Raw genomic sequence first — 21005 nt, 5'->3', positions numbered from 1 at the left:
TGATGGAAAAAATGCTTCTCATTAATACATCCTGATTACAGAAAACTGATGTGAAGAATTAAGTCCACAGCAGTGTTAGTGCAATTATTGTCAAAAGCAGAACAGGGCACAACCAATGAAAATTTAATTCTTACTGAAATGAGGGGGGCTCACATGCATTACACAGGTACATGCATTACATAGGCACATGCATGCACGCACACACACAGCTTTCTCTTGTGAAACACTCACATCCAACATTTTACTGTTTATAGTCCCCTTGGATGGGAGTCAGAAGTGCAACGAGGCCTCTTCAGCTGATTTGAGTGGAAATGCTTAGCCAGTGAGACAAGGCAGGCCAAAGCATCCAGAGGCCTTATCGAGGGTTCACTTACCCACACGCAAGGACAAGCAAAAAATCAGTTTCACAACTGGGAAAGAACTGCTGACATTTATATAGCTTGCATCCTGTATGGATGGCCCATTTGTAATCTTGATAACCTGATAGTTGCAAATTTCCTATTATTTGTTCTGTATTACAGACAGCTGCTTTATACCAAGGAGGGCTATCAGTTGGTCCATAGATCAGTTCTGTCCATAGCTATGCTGGATGGGAATGACCGTTGTTGCTGCCCAACATTTCTGGAGGGTTGGTCTAGACCAGGGGTCCTCAAACTACGGCCTGTGGGCCAGATCCGGCCCGCCATGCCCATTTATCCAGTCCACCATAGAGGTTTTGGACTCGCCGTGCGCGCATGCGGCTTGCTCGTGCGGAGATCGCTTTGGACTTGCTCAGAGAAAGGACCTCCTTGTGAGAAAGCCAGCTTCCCGCCATGCAGGCCCAGCAGTGGCTTGCTCGCAAAGAGATCGTTTTCTCTGAGCGAGTCCAAATGACCTCCTTGCGAGCGAGCTGGCGCCTCGCCATGCAGCAGCTTGTTCACAAGGGTATCGTTTTGGACTTGCTCAGAGAAAATTATCACCATGCGCGCCCGCCCATGCCTCGTCACATGTGGGTGTGTGCCCCCCCCGCTCCGCACCCCCTGCTCGCACTGACTTGGCGGCCCGCGCCCACTGCCAGCACCTTTCAACCAGCCCCCTGATGAAAATGTTTGAGGACCCCTGGTCTAGACTGACGGGCTCTAGACGGAGTTTTCTTCCAGCTTTAAATGGAGATGTCAGTGATTGACTCTGGGACTCGGCATGCACAGCGTACATTCCACCGCTGCACTACTGCCCTTTCCTGATGGACAGAAGGTAAATATTTATCTACCAATGCAAGATTGGTGCAGGGACCTCTTTGCATGCTTGCAAGTCAACCTGAAGAAAGTTTCTGTACAACTTGAAAAGTGTGCTGAAGAAAAAGTTACTGTGATCGTCTGAAACATGTTCCTTCACATGTACAGTCCAATTCTATTCAGATTAAAAAACTGCACTGAAATAATTAGGCAAACCTAACTCTCAATGAAAATTACTAATTTCTCTGAACTACAAAAACATGTCTGACTCACTACATACAAAGCTGAACCTACAGGAACCTAGCTAGCAGAAAGCAGACCTTGACTGTACCAGGCTGGATTCTTCAACCTGGAACCTTCCAGATGTTTAGGACTACAACTCCCATTAGGTCCAGCCAATGGTGATGGAGCTGTAGTCCAAAACATCAGTTGCACAGCCATATGCTTGCCTCTGATTTGGATCATTTTGCATTTGCATCTCTGCACAATTCATAGTTTTTGCGGGGGAGTTCTTTTTTTTTTTTTTTTGACAAGAATAGTGCAGTAGAAGGAAGGAAAGGGTGGAGTTGGACAGCAGGGAGAAAAGGACAAGGCTGGGACATAACAGGCCCTCTCCTGAGGAAAAGAAACATGATTTCCCAAAGGGGGTTTCCAAAGAAGATCCTCCTCTTTCTCAATTTTATTGGTTTGTTTGTTTTTGTTTTTTACTTTCCATTTTAATAACAGTAAGGAAGAGAGGAGAGGAGAGGAAAATACAAATAAAAATTACAAAGAAACACCAAGATTTCTTAAGCAAATGTTACATAGAATGTCAACTATTTAAAAAGCTGCTGTAAGTCAACAATTACTATCCTTTCTATTCAGCCACATTTTAGAACCATTTTTACTGTTTATAAGGTTCACAGTCTTTTCTTTTTTTGAAAAGAAGTCCCAAGCAAACAAAACCAAAAGAAATTGAAGAATATTTTAGAAATTCTCTAAATGGCATGAGAGAAAGATGAGACGGTTTGTAACTGGTTGTAAATGACCTCATGGACACTAATAAGTACATGACACATGCATCCAAATTACAATGGAGCAAGGGAAACATGCCTATCCAGTGACACAGATGTGCTTCAACTCCCCTGAAATCAATGGTACAAGTTTGCCATGACTCCCTTGAGGAATCCATGCTTCCGCCTGGGTTGAAGAAGCAAAGAACAGCTTGTGGGAAGTCCCTCCGCAGTCCTCCCATTCAAGCACTGTCTAGGCTGATGCCTGTTTAGTTTTAATAAAGCATCATGGGGTCACCACAGGCCATTTTGCCAGCATTGATGCACACTCTATGTAATAAACCGTGTACTTGGGAAAGATCTGAAGCTCCTGTGGAACAGCAGAAACATCCTGCACATTTCTGACTCCCCCATACATTCCCAAGGAGTAGCAGAGGCAAATAAGAACATCTGGGGCCTCTGGTATTCCCTTGCCAGGAAGTATTGAATTATCACGAGCCTATCAACTGATGTACACAGCTGACTAATCCAGTCTTCCTCAAGCTGGGGTCCACTAGATACTTTGGACTAACTGCCACCACTGAGCTGCCATGGCCAATGGGCTTGGATAAAGGAAGCATGGCCCAAAACATCAAGAGGGCACCATGCTGAGGAAGGCTAGGCAAACCAGTGTCCACTAAGCTCCTGCCCAATTCTGGTCATGTTGCTTGCTAGAGATCCCCTGGGAGCTGGCGTTAAGCAACAGTAACATACATAGCAAGGACTCTAACAGTAATAATCAAACCTAGCCATATTCTGTATTTACCGGCAAGGTTAGGGGACATGCTGGTGCCAGCATTTCGTTCTTTCAGGGGAAAATAAACAGGTTGATTATGTGACCAGTTTGCTGCATCTCTGAGGAAGTAAGCATTCTGTGAAAAACAATCCATCCAAGTCTAGCACCACAAGGAAAATACTGTTACTGCTAAGCATTCTGACGGTTTTTTCCCCTTTAGAATTGCACCGCTAGCAAACTTCAGGGTATCTTCTTGGCTCTTCCAAAGCATAATTAAAAATTCAGCAAACACTGAAGAGATGAATGAGAAGCAGGATGCAGCTTCAAAGTGTAAGCACCATTCAGCATATTAGTATGACCCAGGAAGGAAACCATAATCCTTACTTAGCAATTGAGTGATATAATACAAATTTAGAATTGCTTATGAACAAAATGAAAAGCAGGATGGAAAGCAATACCAAGGGTACCTTTAGCACAGCTGGCACATCATGGCGGTTGCTGGTTCTCCAACTGTAACTAAGTGACCCTCTGATTCATTTACTATAAGCTTGGTCAGTATCAAGGATTGGAACAGTTGAAAACCTGCCAAAATCTTGTACTTAGACAGGGCCCCACAAATAACAGCCCCCTGGAGTTGTTCCTCCTCTACACCATTGCAACCACTGGTTCATCTGCCTCTGGCTTTGGTCTAGAAGATGGTGGTGGCAGTGGAAAGGAGGAGCAGTAAATACCACTAGTAGACACCTACTTGGTCACCGCGTCTCTGCTAAGCAAAGGGTACAATAATATGAGAGCAGAGAAGGAACTATATCAGCTAGAGGCCACAGTGGTGAGGAGGTGGGTTGCGAAGAAAACATGCACATTTTGCATGCTGCCACAATTTACAACAAGGAAGTTTGTGGTACCGCTTCAAAAGGCAGATACTACTTTACTCATTCAGCATGTGCGAGATGCTGCTTCAGTCAGAAGCAATGAAGTGTAGAGTGAACTGGAAACTTTGCTAGCTATGCGACAGGTGAGACACAGGTATTGAGGGCTTGCAGAGCTGCACAGGTGCACTTAGAAACCCATAAAATCCTAAGTTCACCCTCATCAATGATCTAACCACTGCCGAAACGAACTCTTCTTCTCTAATCATACTTACTGCCACTGATATAACAACAACATATTCCCATATACTCACCTGGATTAGAAATGCCAAAGAAAGGTGGCTGCTTAGTTAACAAGGCTGTAAAAATTTCTCTTTTATCCTTCTACTACCCTACAGTGAAAGGAAACATTCAAGCACATCTCAGAGGCTGTACTAGTTCAATGTTTCAGGCAATCTCCTAAGAGTAGGTCCTTCCTTCCTCACCCTATGATTGCTGTGAAAAACAAAGGGAACTGAAGAAAACTGCACATTGCCAACCCTTCCTCTCCACCACACACACACCTCCATCTGGGTAGATTCCAGTGAGACTCTTGCCCTGTTCACCTCCTGCAAACATTTCCATTATTACATGCATTTCCTGAAGAGAAGGATAACAAACAGGAATTCGGATCGTAAAGCTGCTGCAGTTGTTATTCTTCAGAATCTGCCAAGTACATTAATGGCAGTAACGGTGCACATTAGCCTTCTCATTCAGTATGTTTTTAGTACCCAGCTGAGTCAGAATATAAGTCCTAATGGAGAGTGTCTTAACAGCAATTTCCAATCAATTTGCTTTTGAATAGTATCTTTCAGACAAAAGGATCACAAGCAGTTATGGTGGGAGACAGAAGATAATGAGCTAATGATTTAGCTGAAACAGGGATGGATGGTCATAAGCAAGGAAGGAGAAAAATGGTATATGGAGGCAGCAGAGACCTTAAAAGAGGGACTGATCTAGACATTCATCTTGTCCTGTTCCAGCCAAGGGGAAAATGTAGGGTAGGCAGAAAAATGATGGAGGGGCAACTTCTGCTCTAGTCACTTCAAATATCACTTTCTCTGAGATTTGATTCCATACTAGAAGCTAAATCTGAAACCTAAAGAGCATTCACTGAAATGGCAAGAACACAAAGGCAGGAAAAGAATGCACTTGACATTTTCTACCTTGAATTTACAATGTCATCCATCTCTAGCTCACTGAACAGGTCGCTTAATCCAGGTTTTTGTTGTTATGTGATGCCAAGTCATCTCTGGTTTATGGGAACCCTAGGAATGAATGCCTTCCAAAACGTCCTGTCCTTGAAAGACTTACTCAGCTCTTGTGAACTCAAGTCTGTGGCTTCTTTTATGTTTACCACACTGCATTCTAGTATTTGCTGTCTGGCTCTGTTTGGATGATTCTATCTTGGCTTAATAAGCTGGGATGTGAACAAGATGTTTGCCAGTAGTTCTGTCAAGGCAAGACTTTGGGGCAGAAACCCAAGGTACCACTTACTGAATGGGGCAGTGGACCAAACACTGTAAAACTGATATACCACATTTTGAAGTTAGTTAAGTAATACATATTATAATCTTGAATAGCAAAAAGTGGCATTTCAGTACAGAATCTGGAATTATCGAGCAGCATTACTTGGATTTTGGAATAAGCAAGGATAGTAAGCCATGGATTGTCCAAGCATGGTCTCTCACTTTCTCTCAATATTTGCTATGCAATTGTTTTATTTTGTTCATCTTTTTTCAACTTTGCCCTATAAAAGTTTTTTTTTACAATTTATATTAAGGTGACATCAAGACACCTGTGGCCAGAATCCTATACACCTTTATCTTTAAAGTACACCCTAGTGAACTCAGTGGGACATCTGATATATGTAGGCTTACACTATAAAAAGTTAATCTATTATGTGGGATAATATTTAACCTTCTGTCCTTCCCGAAGCATGGATCTGAGATCAAATCAAGCCAGAACTTTCCCTGCAAGCAAAAATGACAAAACTTAAGCAGTCTTACTTAGGGAATGTAATCAGAATGCAAGACTCACTGGAGAAGATAATCGTGTTAGGGAAAATCAAAGGCAGATGAAGAAAAGGAAGACCAAATATGAGATAGATTGACTCCATAAAGGAAGCCACCACCTTGACTTTACAAATGCTGAGCAGGGCTGTCAATGGCAGGCGATTCTGGAGAGCATTCATTCATAGGGTTACCATACGTTGGAGATGACTTGATAGCACATAATGAAAACAACAGCTTCCTCCAAGTTAGCTCCATTGGTTTTAAATCTTTAGGAAGAAGGGAACAATTGATTGGCTCTATCACAATGTAACAATGCATTTACAAAAGTGACGATGCACAAAGAATAACCTTAAAAACATTCTGGAAACAATGCAGAAAATAGGCTACATATGAGAAAATAGCCTCGTATGTGTATCACCTTTTCTGCAAGGCCAGTGGAGGGCAGTAGGATATAATGGTTTGTTCTGCATACAATAACCACAATGGTCAAGTCAGAAGTTATCACAAGATTGCTGCCAATACAGATATGGGTGTGTATGTATGTGTTTACTTATTTTACATTAAATTTATATCCCACCTCTCTTCCTCTTGCAATGAACTCAAGGTGACTTACAATGTCCATTATAACCTAACAATGACCCCATGAGGTAAGTTAGGCTTAAAGCCAGCAATGGTCCCAAAGTCACCCACTGAACCTCAGGGCCACATGGCAATGAGAACGGAGACCTCCTGGGTCCCAGTCCTTCCTTCAAAGCAATACCGTCGGAACCACATATATACCTACACATATTTCCATTTATACCCAACACTGATGCTTTGGATTTATCTGTTTGTTCAATCTGTTTGTGACCTGCACAAACCAATCTCACGCTTTTGTTTCTTCCAGTGGGGAACATCCATCAGAAATATTCAGGGAAACGCTATACTGATATTGCTGTTAAACACGGCTGCTGAACTGTAGCTTTCCAGAGGTTGTTGAACAGCAGCTCCTAGCATCTCTTATTTACCTTTGAATAAGCTTGCTAGAGCTGTTGAGAGACACACTACAACAATGTCCAGAGGGCCACAGGTTCCCCACCCTCTGCTATAAAAGTAAGCAGTCAGATTTTGGGGGGGGGCAGGTTGCTCCTTCCTCATAGGGCTTGACTATCTGCTGGGAAGGGCAATCAAGGGACCAAGTGGGATGACCCTGGGTGAGGGGCAACTAGGGCATGAGAGGTTGAGTGAGAACTATTTAGGTAAGAGGAATGCAGCCTGGCAACTACTTACAGTGCTGTATCCGGGCTTCCTTGCAACCACAGGTTTGGTGGTGGCCCTATCAGGCTGTCCTCAGGTCTCTGGAGGCTGCTTTAGAACGTCAGATTAGTATAGAAAAGGATCCTCCTCATCCACAATTTAATAGTGGACCAGGCAGTTGATCAGCATATGTCGCTGAGACCTGAGCAAAAGGGAGGAATTAGCCCCTCCCATCTGTACACACTGGGGTACTTGATTCAGTATTAGGGTTGACTTGAAGGATGGGGGCCTTACTGTGGTCTATAAGAATTTCATCTCTCCTGCCTGTCTGACTCCTAGTCTAGAGTGTGTGCATCTTACATTGAGCCAGTGGGACAGACTGGGGACTCTGCTAGTCTGCCATCCACCCCATGACACAACAGTCTCCATTCTTGAACTGACAGAGGCTGTCTTGGTTGCACTGTTGAGGTCCCCAGGTTGTTTGTCCAGGGGGATATTAGTATCCATGCTGAGGCCATGCTATTTTGGGCAGCTCAGGATTTCATGGATAACTATAGGGCCATCTCAACATGTTATCAGTTCAAAATCAACAGGACACACTCTGGATTTCACCCCCGTCCCCCAGCCAGACACAGGGATAGTGATCTGAAGGTGGGAGGCACTGAATGAATTCTTCTGTTATGGGCAGGTCACTGCCTGATGAAATGTAGATTAACAAAAACCTTTCCCCCTATGCAGAGTTGGAAGATGTATTAAAATGGTCTGCCCCTGGAAGCTGATGGATCCAGATAGTTTCCAGACTGCTCTTAATGGATTTCCAGCTGAAGGATCTATCAAAGTCCTGGTCAATCTCTGGGATACAGAACTGGCAGTTAATGCAATAGCTCCTGAGCTCCTCCTGTGTGCAGTAGAGTTGTACAGCTCCATGGTGTACGTTTGAGGAGAGAGCAAGGGAGTGCAGGAGAAACAGGAGATGGGTCAAGTGCAGGTAATGCTTGAGGGATATGGCTCAGCTTCTTGGACTCTCCAGTATGAGGTTCCTCAGGGGTTGGTCTGGTGCTCCATTCTATTTTAGAACTACATGAAACTGCTTAGTGGGGTCATCTGAAGTTTTGCAAGTTTTGCAGTTGTTTTAAATTTAACTTTTATATTTGGTAATGAATTTTATGATGTTTTTATTATCTGTACCTTATACTGCATTTTATTTGTATTTTCTGTGCTATTTGTAATCTACCCAGAGTGCTTTAGCTCTAAAATAAATAAATGGTGGCAATAAAAAGGGTAGTTATCAGAGCAGGAAAGGGGAGACGGGCTGGGGGCTACTGTGAAGGATACTGGAATACCAGCTTAAGGAACAAGGGGACATGAGGAGGAGCACAAGACACAGTGAGCCTAATCACCTGTGAGACACACCACGGGTTCTTCCACAAACAACTCACAACAGATGCACAAGATGGCTTAATGTGGCATGCAAACATAGCCAGCAATGCCACAAATAAAGTTCAGTTTGCATAATTGTAGAAAATATATTTAATGAACATGAGCTGGGAATTTGTATCCTGTGTCCTTAATGTTCCTATGATGTTTAGGCTATATGCTAATTTCTGAACTATCACTTTAAAGCAGGAGCAGACAACTTTGAGCAGACCAGGAGGCAAAACTGCCTCACTTTTAAGTTACTTTTGTCCTTGATAATCCTCCATACCCCTTATAGAAACTCACTAAGACAAACTGCTTATTTTTATTTTTCTTCCATTTGAGGGTGGAATGCAGTTTTCAGAGGCTTCTGATTTTCTGCATTATTGTATGTGTAGAAAATATATAAGAACACTTTTTGAAATAATTGGTATTAGCTTTCAACCTACTTCAAGGTATTCATCTTGTGCTTTAATCAGAATTTGGATTAGTTGAACTATTAGTTCTTTGTAGCAGGAGCTGAACTAACATGGCAATTGAAATAGTCTGAGCTGCTGGGACAGATGATTTTTCACTAGCAAGACTTTTATACTGACATGAGCATACAAACATGTCTGAGAGCACTCATTTGCCATCTCAAAATTACTGGGTGCAGTTTTCCAGAGGTTTTGATATTTGTGTCTTACAGTCTGCCCATTGCAGAAATACAGTTTCTTTATGCAGAGTATATGGTGTGTACATGCGTAAACAACATTAGATTTATACAAGATTCATTTGCCTTCTGCAGTGAATGCTCTCTCCAAAATACCTTCCACTGCATGACACAGTTGGGTTACTGCTTAAGAATGCAATACTGAAGCTGTTGATTCTGAACAGCAGCTATGAATTTTTGAATAAAACAATGTTTTTCAACAATGCATCACACTGAAAAATCATATGTGCACTCCCCATACGCTAAGGTAATGTTCAGACATTGTTTTCCTGTTACAGAGAAAATTAAAATACACTTTTTAACAACTTTTGTGGAAGAAGTCCACAGAAACACTGTTTTTCTTTTAAGCTTCTGAAGTCTGAACTGGAGCAGAATCTAAATCTAGCATATTAGCTACTACACCAGGCAGCTATTATTTATGCAAATATGTAGGACTGCACTAAAGTGGGGGTGAGAGGCAAGAAATACAAAGGTGATGCATTGGAACTACCAGTGGCTACTAAGAAGTTTAGGAAACAAAACTCTAAAAATGGGTTTCTGTTGTAATAGACAGGAAGAGCATAAACAATCTGTTTCGTGAAAATGCATTGTTTAACATTTCTGAAAGAAGAATGTACAATATTTGCCATTTCCACTTGTATTCCTTCCAAGATACCATTTGCCACCCTAACACTTGTGCTACGGCATCAGAAAAGGGGCAGAAGAGAAAGGAGCCCGGTTCTGCTTATTAAGCATTAGGCCTGATAGTATTTTGTCTGTTACAATTGCTAGCTGACGGATTTTGCCAGGATCTGACCCCGGCAGACACCACTGTGTCACAACAAAAGCTGATTGGGGTGCAGCTGTGATGCCCATGAACATCATTGCAACAGTTTCTGGATTGTCATATCTTCATGCATCTGACACTAACCAGACTAAGTAAGTGAAAACATGCCCCAAAGAACTCCCTGAGAGAAAACATAAACCAATGAAAAATTTATGGTAGGAAAATTGTTGACTAAGCAAAACAAAGTTGTAAAAATCCACCTTATCTCCTGCCAAAACATATTGTATCATTTAAATTTAAAATGGGACAAAGTTAACCCTTTGTTTCTAGGGTCAAACATGTTTCTTCCAAAATAATAATAATAATAATTGAATGAATAAAATCTAAGCAATATGCACAGGTCCTAGTTACTCTGCTGACAACCTACGCGGAATCATGTGCTCAAAACACACTGGCTTCTGCTTAATGGTGGAAACTCCTGCACAGAGGCGAAGAACGGTTGAAAAAGCCAAGACAGTAAGGGCACCAGCATAGCTATAATCTAACAAGAGTGGTAAGTTTCTTCGGTCTTCTGCTCAGAATGCCATCTAGTGGATGCAGCTTAACGCACGTGCTCCTGGGCAAGTAGAAACTGTTCAAGCGGGAGCTGACAAATTGTGCCGCATTCCCTAGGTTTCTGAGCCAATTCAAAGGTAATGGCCCCTAATCCAGAGGGAAAGGAACATCAGTGACTTCACCCTCACCATAGGGGCCATCAGAACCATCTCAGGGAAGACAACAGTTCAGCTCAGTATGATCCTTCTTGTGGAGGGAATATTATCCGTTCTAATGTAAGAAATAAAGGGAAGACTGAATGCTTAGCACCTCCTGCTTTTTAATATATCTTAAGACCATATTTATACAGACAAAAATGGGGTTATTTCTTGCTACATGTCTGGTTTTTATGGGTCAGATTTCTTCCAAAAATCTGTTTATCATTTTTCACTGTGCACAGGGCAAAATACAACTGGGATGCATAGCAGGGAGTAAAGCAGTACAAGTTAGAGGTACCAGGAGAGTAAAAGATCAAAAGAGATTAAGAGAAATGCTAGAGGGTACAAATCCGTATTTACTGGAAAGTCTACACTTAATTTGAGCTGAAGACACTTCTTTAGGAGTTGTTGTCTCCAAAACAAAACAAAAAGGGTTCTCTCTAAGGCTACCAGCATCCTTATGCCATGTGCAGGGGCAGGAGGGGTAGAGAGCTTTGTAGGTGCATGGGCACACTGGGAAATTGAAGAAACTGCCATAGGGCATGTGTGCCCTGCATGAGCATGGCGTATCACACAAGACAAGTTAGCTGCCCAAAGACAGTCATAAGAAATTAAGATGGCAGCACCTCACTCTGAAACAATCCCAACTGCCAATACAAAAATACACAAACATTTTTAAATAAAAATTGGGGTGAGTAGGGTGAGCAATGTGGGAGGCCCTTATTCTTTGGCTAGCTAATCAGGCTCATCTCTGCTCTCCTAAAGAAGAGGCTTGCATTTGAACTGCATTAAACATTGTAATAAACATCATTTTCCCACCTCCCTTTTGGAACTATCATGAAAAAAGAAAGGGGGTCAGTTGTTCACATGCCAATACCCTGTGTGTGGAGCTTAGTTGGGCAGAAAAGCTCTGATGCCAGTCAGGTCAATGTTGAAAAGTATCCAGCTTTGAGGAGTCATCTACAATAGATCAGATGAGCGAATCAGCAGCATTCTGGATAGTCTCTGCTTCTTGTTGTTATTTTAATATAAAGCCAAGTTTTAAAATGAGGATATATAACTGGCGGCATATCAAGAACTCTGCAGGTATTGAGCTAGAAACTCAGGGAATACCCGAGGTTAGAAATCTTCCCTGCAACACCTGGGCTGAGAAGTATTCTCAGCATGAGAATATGTGAATGGCATGATGTGAATGTCTGAACATGGGGGACAGTTGAAGTGATCCAGTCCAGAACAAATTCTCATGCAATTTTCCTGTATTTGTTGATCTATTTCCCTGCCTATTATTTTAACAAGATGTGCTATGCTAGGATACCAGGACCTGGCTTTCAGCTTTCCTGCAGTTTTCCTTACTACCTTATCCAGGGGTTCCTTACCTCTGGGATGAGGTATTTCATCACAATTTCTTTGCCTTTCTCTCCCAGTTTTTCATCTGGAGTAACTTCATATTCTGCCTGGAAAGGAAAAAGAGAAATGATCAACAGTTGTGCTTGGGAGTTTTGTTTTGGAAATGTACAGAACAGATTGCTGCATTCTAAGAATGGGAGAACCATCTGTGGACTTCTGCTGGAGATTCATTCATGTGCTCTGGCTCATCCCATCAAGATCCAAACATTTAGCCTCAAGACCATCCGACCCTAAATAAGTTCACAGCTTTGTAATTACACATCTGTGAACAAGCTCTGGGATGTGCGGGTACCTGTGTCATTCATGTACTCTTTTCTGCAGTCACCGATATCTTCCTGGCACACCACATGGTGCATGCCTTGATTCCTGCAGGCAACATGGCAAGCCAGGAAACAGCAGGCCTAGGATGGTGGCAGAGTCTACATGAAAACAAATAGACCAAAATCTCATCCAGTCACGTACATTCCTCTGCTTGGTACTACTGCAGTTCTATTTGGGTATGGAGTGTAGATTAATGGTCGAACACGCGCTTTTTGCACACAGAAGGTGTCAGGATCCCTGGAATCACCAGAAAAAAATAGGGATCTTGGTCTGAGACCCTGGTGAGGCTACTCCACTGCCAGGTGGAATAGATACAGCAGACTAGATGGACCAACAGCAGCCTACCCACTGGGAATACAGTTGGCTGGATAGCTAGCATCAGCCACATCAATGCTGCCTTCAAAAGGGACTTCATGCCCTGTGCTGTTCAAAGGCATGCCACCTCTCTGCATCTGATTTGGAATGTATTTAAAAGCAGAATTGGTATGCTGCTGGGGGAAGAATCTGGTCCTTTTGAGCTTCAAAATACCCCAATTAAAGGAGTGTGCGCTAATGTTTAATTACGCTACCAAGATTTGCCATGGGTCGCATTCTCTCTGCCAACACCATTCACAGTGTCCTTTCAGTGACTGATATCTGTCTCTTTCCTTTATGCCTTTCTTTTCTTTCACAGAATTCCAAGTAGCATATACTGGTTTCCCATCCAAGAATTGGCCAAATGCAGACCAGCATAACATCCACAAAGTTTATTTACATTCCATTATTTTATTGCATTTGCAGCATTCAGAGTAGCCCTGCAACATTTTAAAAACAATGATATCTGGGGGAATACAAAGCTTAAATTTTAAACAATCAGCAGCAAAAATAAAGTAGCAGTAGAAACAGAGACAGGTGCAGCAAATACCAGTAAAAACTTAAAAAGAACAGCAGATCCCAAAAGTGCAGCCATAAAAGAATCCTCAATCCAGCAGGTCAAATGCCTGCTGGAAAAAGTCTTGATCCAGGCAGAGAAAATTAAAGAGACAAGGCACCAAATGGGACATCCCAAGGTAGGAAGCGCCACAACCTAAGCACAGTCACAGCTTGCTGAATCATTTGTCTCATCTCTCCTCCCACACAAAACAATTTAACATTTAATCGAGCAGAAATTAAATTTTGCTAGAAATACAGGCACAACTGACGCCTCAATTGTACCTGATTAAAATACGGGTAGGGTTCCAAGGAAACTAATAGATGAGTTTGAGATGGCTCTTCAAACTACCCAAGTTTGACAACTCTGCACAAAATTGCGGTTACTTCCTATTCATTCCCTATGATGAACTTTGGTTCAGCCAGAGCATATTCCACTCACCATGAGTTAAGCTTACCATTCACACTGGACAATGGACTACTGTTCCTATAGAACTGACCCAGCAAATCAGCATGGTATAGAAACCTCAATGGCCTTAAGTTCCATATCAGCTCCTACTGAGCTTGGAATTTACCGAGGTTTAACTCTGCTAGGGTGGCCTTGCATTTTACATCACAGAGAACAATCCTCTAATTGAAGCTGTTTGATAACTGAAGGGCTGCCCAGTATAAGTACAGTTGAAAAATAAAGGACTACAGAAGGGATAGACTGAAAGGAATGTGAAGTTGCTCATCAACTCATATCATCCAGACAGCAGACTTGCTAGGTACACAAGTCATCTGGTCAGTCTTCCTCACTATTGTGAGCAGTACTGAATTTCTATTGAAATTACAGTGATTATTTCTAAACATGCATCTATATCTAGATATTAGCCTGTGCAGCTCATTATGCTTCTTTATGGGTGATACATTTTTTTCTTTGTTCCGATGCTTAAGTGCTCTAGGATACTTTTAAAAATACATTTTCTTACCAGCTTCCAATCTCTCACACACAGGTCATTACCGCCCTGCATCCATCTAAGGAGCATAATGCTTTTGAACATTCTGGTTCATGGGCTCTTTAAATGTGTATGTGTGGACTGTCGCTTGGGAACTCCAGAAAGCAGAAGATGAATGCAAACAAATTTCACTTGACGACCAACAAGACCATTAAGTCCAGGCACTAAAATTACCCTGTTGCACCTCTGTGTGGCTGAACGCAAATGCAATGATCCTGCCCTAAACTGGCCATAATTGCTAAAAGTTGGGCAGCTTGACATTACCGCTTTCCATTTTTAAAAGAGCAAAGCTGAATTTTGGCAGTCAGCAAAATAATCAAGGTTATGTGTACAGCTTTGTCTGTAACCTAGACAACAACTGGATGGAACTTGTTAGACTACCTCAGAGAGGTGGCAGGTAGAATTTCTATCTTTTCTGAAATACTTAGTAAGATTCAAAACCCATATTAGTGTCCTACTTTTATTAGGCCAGCTCCCCCTAATCACCCAAAAATGTGCACGATTTCGAGGTCCCTAGATCCTCCCTCAAGCAAGTCGTTACAAAAGGAAACTTTAGCAGGGAGAAGGAGAAAAGTCTGACTTGATGGCATTCAACTGAAGCTCAGACACTTCGGGAATCTTTTGGTTGCTCTAATAACAGTATTACAGTAATATGGATTTGGGATTTTTGTTTCTTTCATAGAAACAAAGACATAGACAATATGCACACACACTACTCCAACCACATTAAACCAGCTATCATGTATCTAGTTTTAAACTCTTAGCCTATTTTTAAATAAACAAACAGATTTCCAAATGAGAAACATTTCAGCATAAAATGCCTGTTTCAGAGAAAGAAACTGGCATTGTATGACAAAATGTTCTGAGTCTGAAAATCTGTTTCTAAAAACAAATCATCCTTTAAAATGTATAAACTATGTGTGTGTTTGATGGTTGTTTGCTGCAATATTTCTTACTGTCAGTAGAGCTGTCTTTGGACATTTTTGTGTTGTTTTCCTGCAAATATGCTTGTTACCTATACCGGGGTTGGTTACCCAGTTCTGGCACATGAAGCCATGCAGTTCCAACCCAGTTTGAACTGCTCTACAATCCTGGAGTGTGGAGATGCTATCTTCTTATCAAGGCGGAACACAGTAGGTTTAAAGAAGGCTTGGATCTCTCTTTCTCACCGTCCAGGTTAAATTCTAACTTATCCTTGTGTAGATGTGGTTTTTTTTTAATTTTAGCCTGGCTATAGAAAGGAACCAAAATAGAAGTCATAAGACCAGAGCCTTCTCAGACTCCATAAAATGGTCTACAGAATGGGCTTTCAGAATACATACATTTGTGGGAACCTGCTCAGAAATTCCAGTGTAATCTGTGGAGAGGGCAATCCTATGGTCCCTGGGAAAGTGACCCTGAGACTGAGGGTTGTTCAGAAAAAAAAACTCCTCCAAGGTTCGTGACAGTGCTCTGAATTGGAAGAGGGAGTCTGAGGTCTGACCTCCTTCCTCCACTCTCTCAGCACAGGCATAGGACGGACCAAGTCAGCTGCCTTGGGAGAGATTAAAGCAACTTAGAAAAGGAAAGGAGATGTTTCAGTGGGCAAGGAGGGGAGATACGAGCTACCCAGTCAGGATACAAGCTACCCAGCCTCCTCTTCTCCCATTCGAAGTCCAAAGATGGAGGATGGGGAGCTAGATTGCATTGGCTGCCCCTCTGGCTCTGCCAATTTCACCTTGGCAAGACACAAATATCTTGAAAGCAATTCAGTCCGGAGGCTTCTGAGCAGTAAAGGCACCATCAACATAACTGGGCCCTAAGTGAAGAAAGCTTAAGTAATACTTCATTTTATTACCTTTTATGCTATTTTTCCTTCTCTGTAATGAGCTGTTATTTTTTTATGTGAGTGTTGTCAGTTTTGCACACTTATTTTAAGAAAGAGCCTACCAAGACTGCTTTGGGAAAGAGACTTCATGCCCAGATAAGCAAGGAGAAATAGGCAACCTTGACTGGGACAGACAGAGCAGTCCTGAAACTTAAAGCAGTACTCTTCCGTAGATGTGGGGAACTCTGGGATATCAAGCAGCTATTAACAGCATCTTAGTAGTGGCAATTGTGGAGGGGGAAAGTCCTTATGGAAAAAAATCTAAATAGCAAACTGGCTTATACTCAGCAGATACGTGCAAATACCCACAAAGAACTTAAAGGCAGTTTAAATAAACAAAAACAACCAAGGCATTGCATCTGGGAGTACATGAAGATGAATTTTTAGGCAAAACCCTTTTACATTTCCAAAAGTGACTTCCCAGTACAAGGGAGATTTGCTTTGAGGAGGGCTCTGGTCTAAGCAGAAGGATGCAAACCTACAGTGTTCTACAGTACTTTTTCCAAGTCTCTGAAAAGCCTGATTCACTGATCATCCTCCAACTTCATTACATGACACATCCAAAGAGCATTCCTTCCTATCATAAAGTCACTCACCCTCTTGGGACATGACCACACAAAGCTGAATTGAGCTGAACTTCAGCTGGAAGAAAGGGAATGTGTTTTCGGATGATCTAAGTGCCTTATGGCTTTACAACATGATTTTATTGCCACAGATTTTATCAAGTTTTAATAGCCACATTCTTCTTTTGCTAAAAAAATCCCAAAATGTGATTTTACATGTATTTGTTCATGACTTATCCGCATTTACATGTTAGCCAACCTGGAAAAATGGCAGTTACAGAATTAAGGCCTCAGAATGGGCATATGGTTACCCAAGTTAAATATTTTCTTATGTGGACCTGAAACACATACAAACTTCAAAATTCCCTGCACTTTTTGGGGGGATCTATTGCAGATCCTTTTCAAAGCATGGTGCTGGAGGAGAGCTTTGCAAATAGCTGGACTAGTGGGTACCAGATCATATCAAGTGGGTACTAGAGCAATTCAAGCCAAACCTTTCCCTAGAAGCCAAAATCACCAACCTCAAGCTGTCATACTTTGGACATATCATGAGAAGGCAAAACTCCCTAGTGAAGAAAATCATGCTAGGTAAAGTCAAAGGCAGAAGAAGAAAAGGAAGACCAAATACAAGGTGCATTGGCTTCATAAAGGAAGCCACAGCCTTGAATTTAGAAGACCCAGGAACAGTTTTCATGGATAGGACACTGTGGAGGGCTTTCATTAATTGCATTGCTGTAAGTCCAAGATGACTCGACAACCTGCAACAACAAATTGCAGATCTTGGGCTAATGTGTGGATTATCCAGTTCTGAAGGCAGGTCTGCAGGTTCTCCTTAAAAATTTGAGAAGGCCAGAAATTCCTCAATTTTATTCTCAGAGGGTATTACTTACTAATGCTGGAGGTTGAGGTATATGGTCTCCACTGCCTTCCACAAAAGCCCAAAGGGAAGGTCTATGTGGCATAATGTTTTGCATGCAAATTTAATCTCCAGCATCTCCAGTTTGGAGACTTGTCTGAATATGTGGAGAACCGATTCCCATTGCTGTAGCCTATAGTAAACTAGATGGTTTAATGCTGATATACAGCATTTGAAAAGTTCTTCCTGTCTATTCAAAAATATACTCTTAATTAAAAACAAAACCTGGGAAGATATTGGGATTTCAGATTCTCGGTACAAGTTCCTAAGCCTCCCTGTGATCAGTGGACAGTGAGGGAAGGAAAGAGTTGCTTTCTGGACCACTCAATTTTCTTCCATTGCTGGAAACTTTTCTCCTTTGCTCTCTGTCACTTCAGTGGCAGCTGCTAGCCTCACTAGTCCTCACTACCCAGCCCATTTCTCAGTAATTTTCTCTGGCTCTTGTCACTAGCCTTCTTCCTTCCCTCCTTTCCAGCAACTAGCCTTGCTCTTTCCCTCCAACTCAACCCCTTTTCTTGCTGTTTCTTCTAATCCCAGCCTTCCTGTTTCTTCCTTATCACCTCTTTACTTTGTTCTTTCTCACCATCCACTCAATGTCTCCCCTCTACCCTTCTGTCTTGCTCTTATCCCTCCCTTCCAGCCTCTGACCTCACTATTTTTGCCCCCAGACACACCTCTTGATTGGCCAAGTTCCCATGAAAGCCATTGCCTGGTGGTCCACATCCTTCATAGGAGCTCTTTTGTGGGGGCACCCACAGCAGTTCTTCACATTCCTAAATGTGCCCATGGGTCAAAAAAGGTTGAGAACCCAACTGATTCACTGACTTGTTAAAACAAATATTATGAACATTGCAATGGGTTTTGAAGAAATCTAGTGCTTTCAGAAATGAACCAACGTGTCAAAAGTGAAGCAGAATCAATCCAGCCCAACCCCTTCCATCAAAATTACATCCCATTGGGAAAATGTACACAAAACTTAATATTGGGCAAAATTTTAAGGAATCACATGACAAACTGAATGCTTTAATTATCTCTATGAAGTAGCAGCCTCTTCATGTCAAAGCATGGAAATAAATCTCCTCTCTGGTGTATTAAATATAGCGGTCTTCCCAAACGCACTTCAACACACTGAAAGTGAGTTTCTGTGTCTCCTCAAAAATAAGACCGGGTCTTATATTAATTTTTCTCCAAAAGATGCATTAGGGCCTATTTTCAGATAATGTCTTATTTTTTCACATACAACAATTGACATTTATGCACGTACAACAATCAACATTTATTCAAATACAGTCATGTCATCTTCTTCTGGAACACCATCATAACTCTCCAAACCCTGAATTGTGTTGCAATGGATGTACTAAATGCGTCCGTCTGGCTGACAATCTTAACTGGGGCTTATTTTTGGGGAAGGGCTTATACTACGAGCATCCTGAAAAATCATGCCAGGGCTTATTTTCCGATGCCAGGGGAAACGGGGTATGTTCTTTGTGTATCACATCAGAAGGATCAACAGGATGTGCGCTGGGACTCAGCTGCTTTTTTAAATGTTAGCTAAGGGTGCCAAGAGCGCGGCAGTACAACTGGACTTTTCCTGTTAAGCTGTAACTGTGAAATAAACTTTGAGATAACCATGCTTCAGATAAAGCATCCACTGACTGTGAAAAGACATAATTACCATCCCTCCACTGCCATAACTGTATGAGGATGAACCAATTATGTACCCATAAAACGGAATAAAGAGGGGTTTGCAAGGCTCTTTCATCCAATTTCCTGTCCATTTAGATACTATCTGACTACAAGTCATTTTGGATCTTGAAAGCATGAACAGGCAAGAATGTTTATGGCAACATTTGTTCCCTTTTCCCACACACCCTTTTGAACCTATTCTGAAGAATAAAAAATGCTTTGATAAAAGAGCTATTTAAAAAGGTTTGAAAAACTGAAGTCTTCCCTCATCTGTCACCATTTACCACCATTTTAAAGAAAAGATGGTAGGCAGCAGTAAGATAAAGAACTAATGATAATCAAAGGATTTTAATATGAAGAGAAAATAAATTTCAACTTATATTCAGTGCACATACCCAGTAAGATTACTAAGCAGTAAATTCAAAATGCAATCAAGCTTAATCCAACACATGTGACTCAATTATTAGGTTTTTTGTTCCCATCACTACCTTTCCAACTGTATATTTATCACTGTAAAAATCAGGAGATCTGATACAGAACTTGACTTACAGATCATTAAAATAATTTCATATTAATTGTATTGACATCCCAAGTTGCTACATCGCAGATTTGTCATAGTCCAATGCCTCCACTCCTGGCAGTGTTATTTAGATATTGTGCATATTATCAACTCCTTTTGTGACTCCTAGTGGGTTGAGAAAGTTTTGACCATTCCCTCCCCTTTCTTCTAATTTTCAAAGTTGCTTTACGGATAGCAAACAGAAGGTTGGGTTTCCCTAGATCAATGCTGGGGAATGTGTTGGTGGACTACAGTTCAACTATGTACTCCAGATGTTGATGGACTACAGTCAAACTATGTTTGTGCATTTGGATGGCTACATGTTTCCTATTCTTGTTTTAGATTATTTGCATGTAACATGTATTTGAACCCTTAAATGTTAAATAGAATGACTATCTATGGGACAGTTATACACTGTAAGAAGTCTAAGGCTGCAATCCTATAGAAACATTCCTATAGAAATATTCCTTTATAAACGTAAACAAGACTCTGTTGTCCAAGTAAGTAACCTTCCATTCACTTGGAAAAGCTGCACTATCTTTCATAATCAACCCTTGTTTTTTATGCATAGAACTTCCCCACTGTATTCTTCTCTGTAGATCAGTACCTCTAAGGTGGCAAAGGCAGAGTACAGGTGTGACTGCAATCAAGTCAATGGAGCACAAGGTTTCTACCTGCAAGCAAACTCTTGAAATGAGATGAGTGCAGGTTTTTAGGGGAAGCAAATGGAAAAAATAAGCCAGCCATTGGCAGAAAATGCTCCAGTGGGGTAAAGTAGTCACAGTAATGAATGTGTGCTGCAGTATTATAAGGCACTGGCAGCATCCAAAAGAGGCTCGCATCATGCCATCTTCCTACAGAATTTTACTAGGAGTCCTGATGATGTTGTCTTCCACTTGTAACTCTTCCATGTTTTCCCACTGTTTTTCCCATCCTTTTTATTTTACTGTGAAGCTGTTTTCCCCCAAAATCCAAAACAGAAGGAAACGAGAT

The 21005-nt window shown here is 41.6% G+C and overlaps 1 protein-coding gene across 1 annotated transcript in view; it reads right to left on the bottom strand.

Annotated features, from left to right (window-relative positions):
* Positions 1 to 21005, bottom strand: part of GRK5 (G protein-coupled receptor kinase 5) — a 197748-nt gene that overhangs the window by 72274 nt on the left and 104469 nt on the right. Inside the window, exon 4 of the mRNA XM_044439879.1 lies at positions 12163 to 12240. Within this exon, the coding sequence (XP_044295814.1) occupies positions 12163 to 12240 (78 nt within the window). The remainder of the gene's footprint in view (positions 1 to 12162; positions 12241 to 21005) is intronic.

The sequence above is a fragment of the Varanus komodoensis genome, unplaced genomic scaffold (genome assembly GCF_004798865.1).
Source record: "Varanus komodoensis strain SLA01 unplaced genomic scaffold, ASM479886v1 scaffold1, whole genome shotgun sequence".
In the NCBI taxonomy this organism is placed as follows: domain Eukaryota; kingdom Metazoa; phylum Chordata; class Lepidosauria; order Squamata; family Varanidae; genus Varanus; species Varanus komodoensis.
The sequence above is the reverse complement of the archived record's forward strand: the minus strand, read 5'-3'. Positions and strand labels throughout refer to the sequence as shown.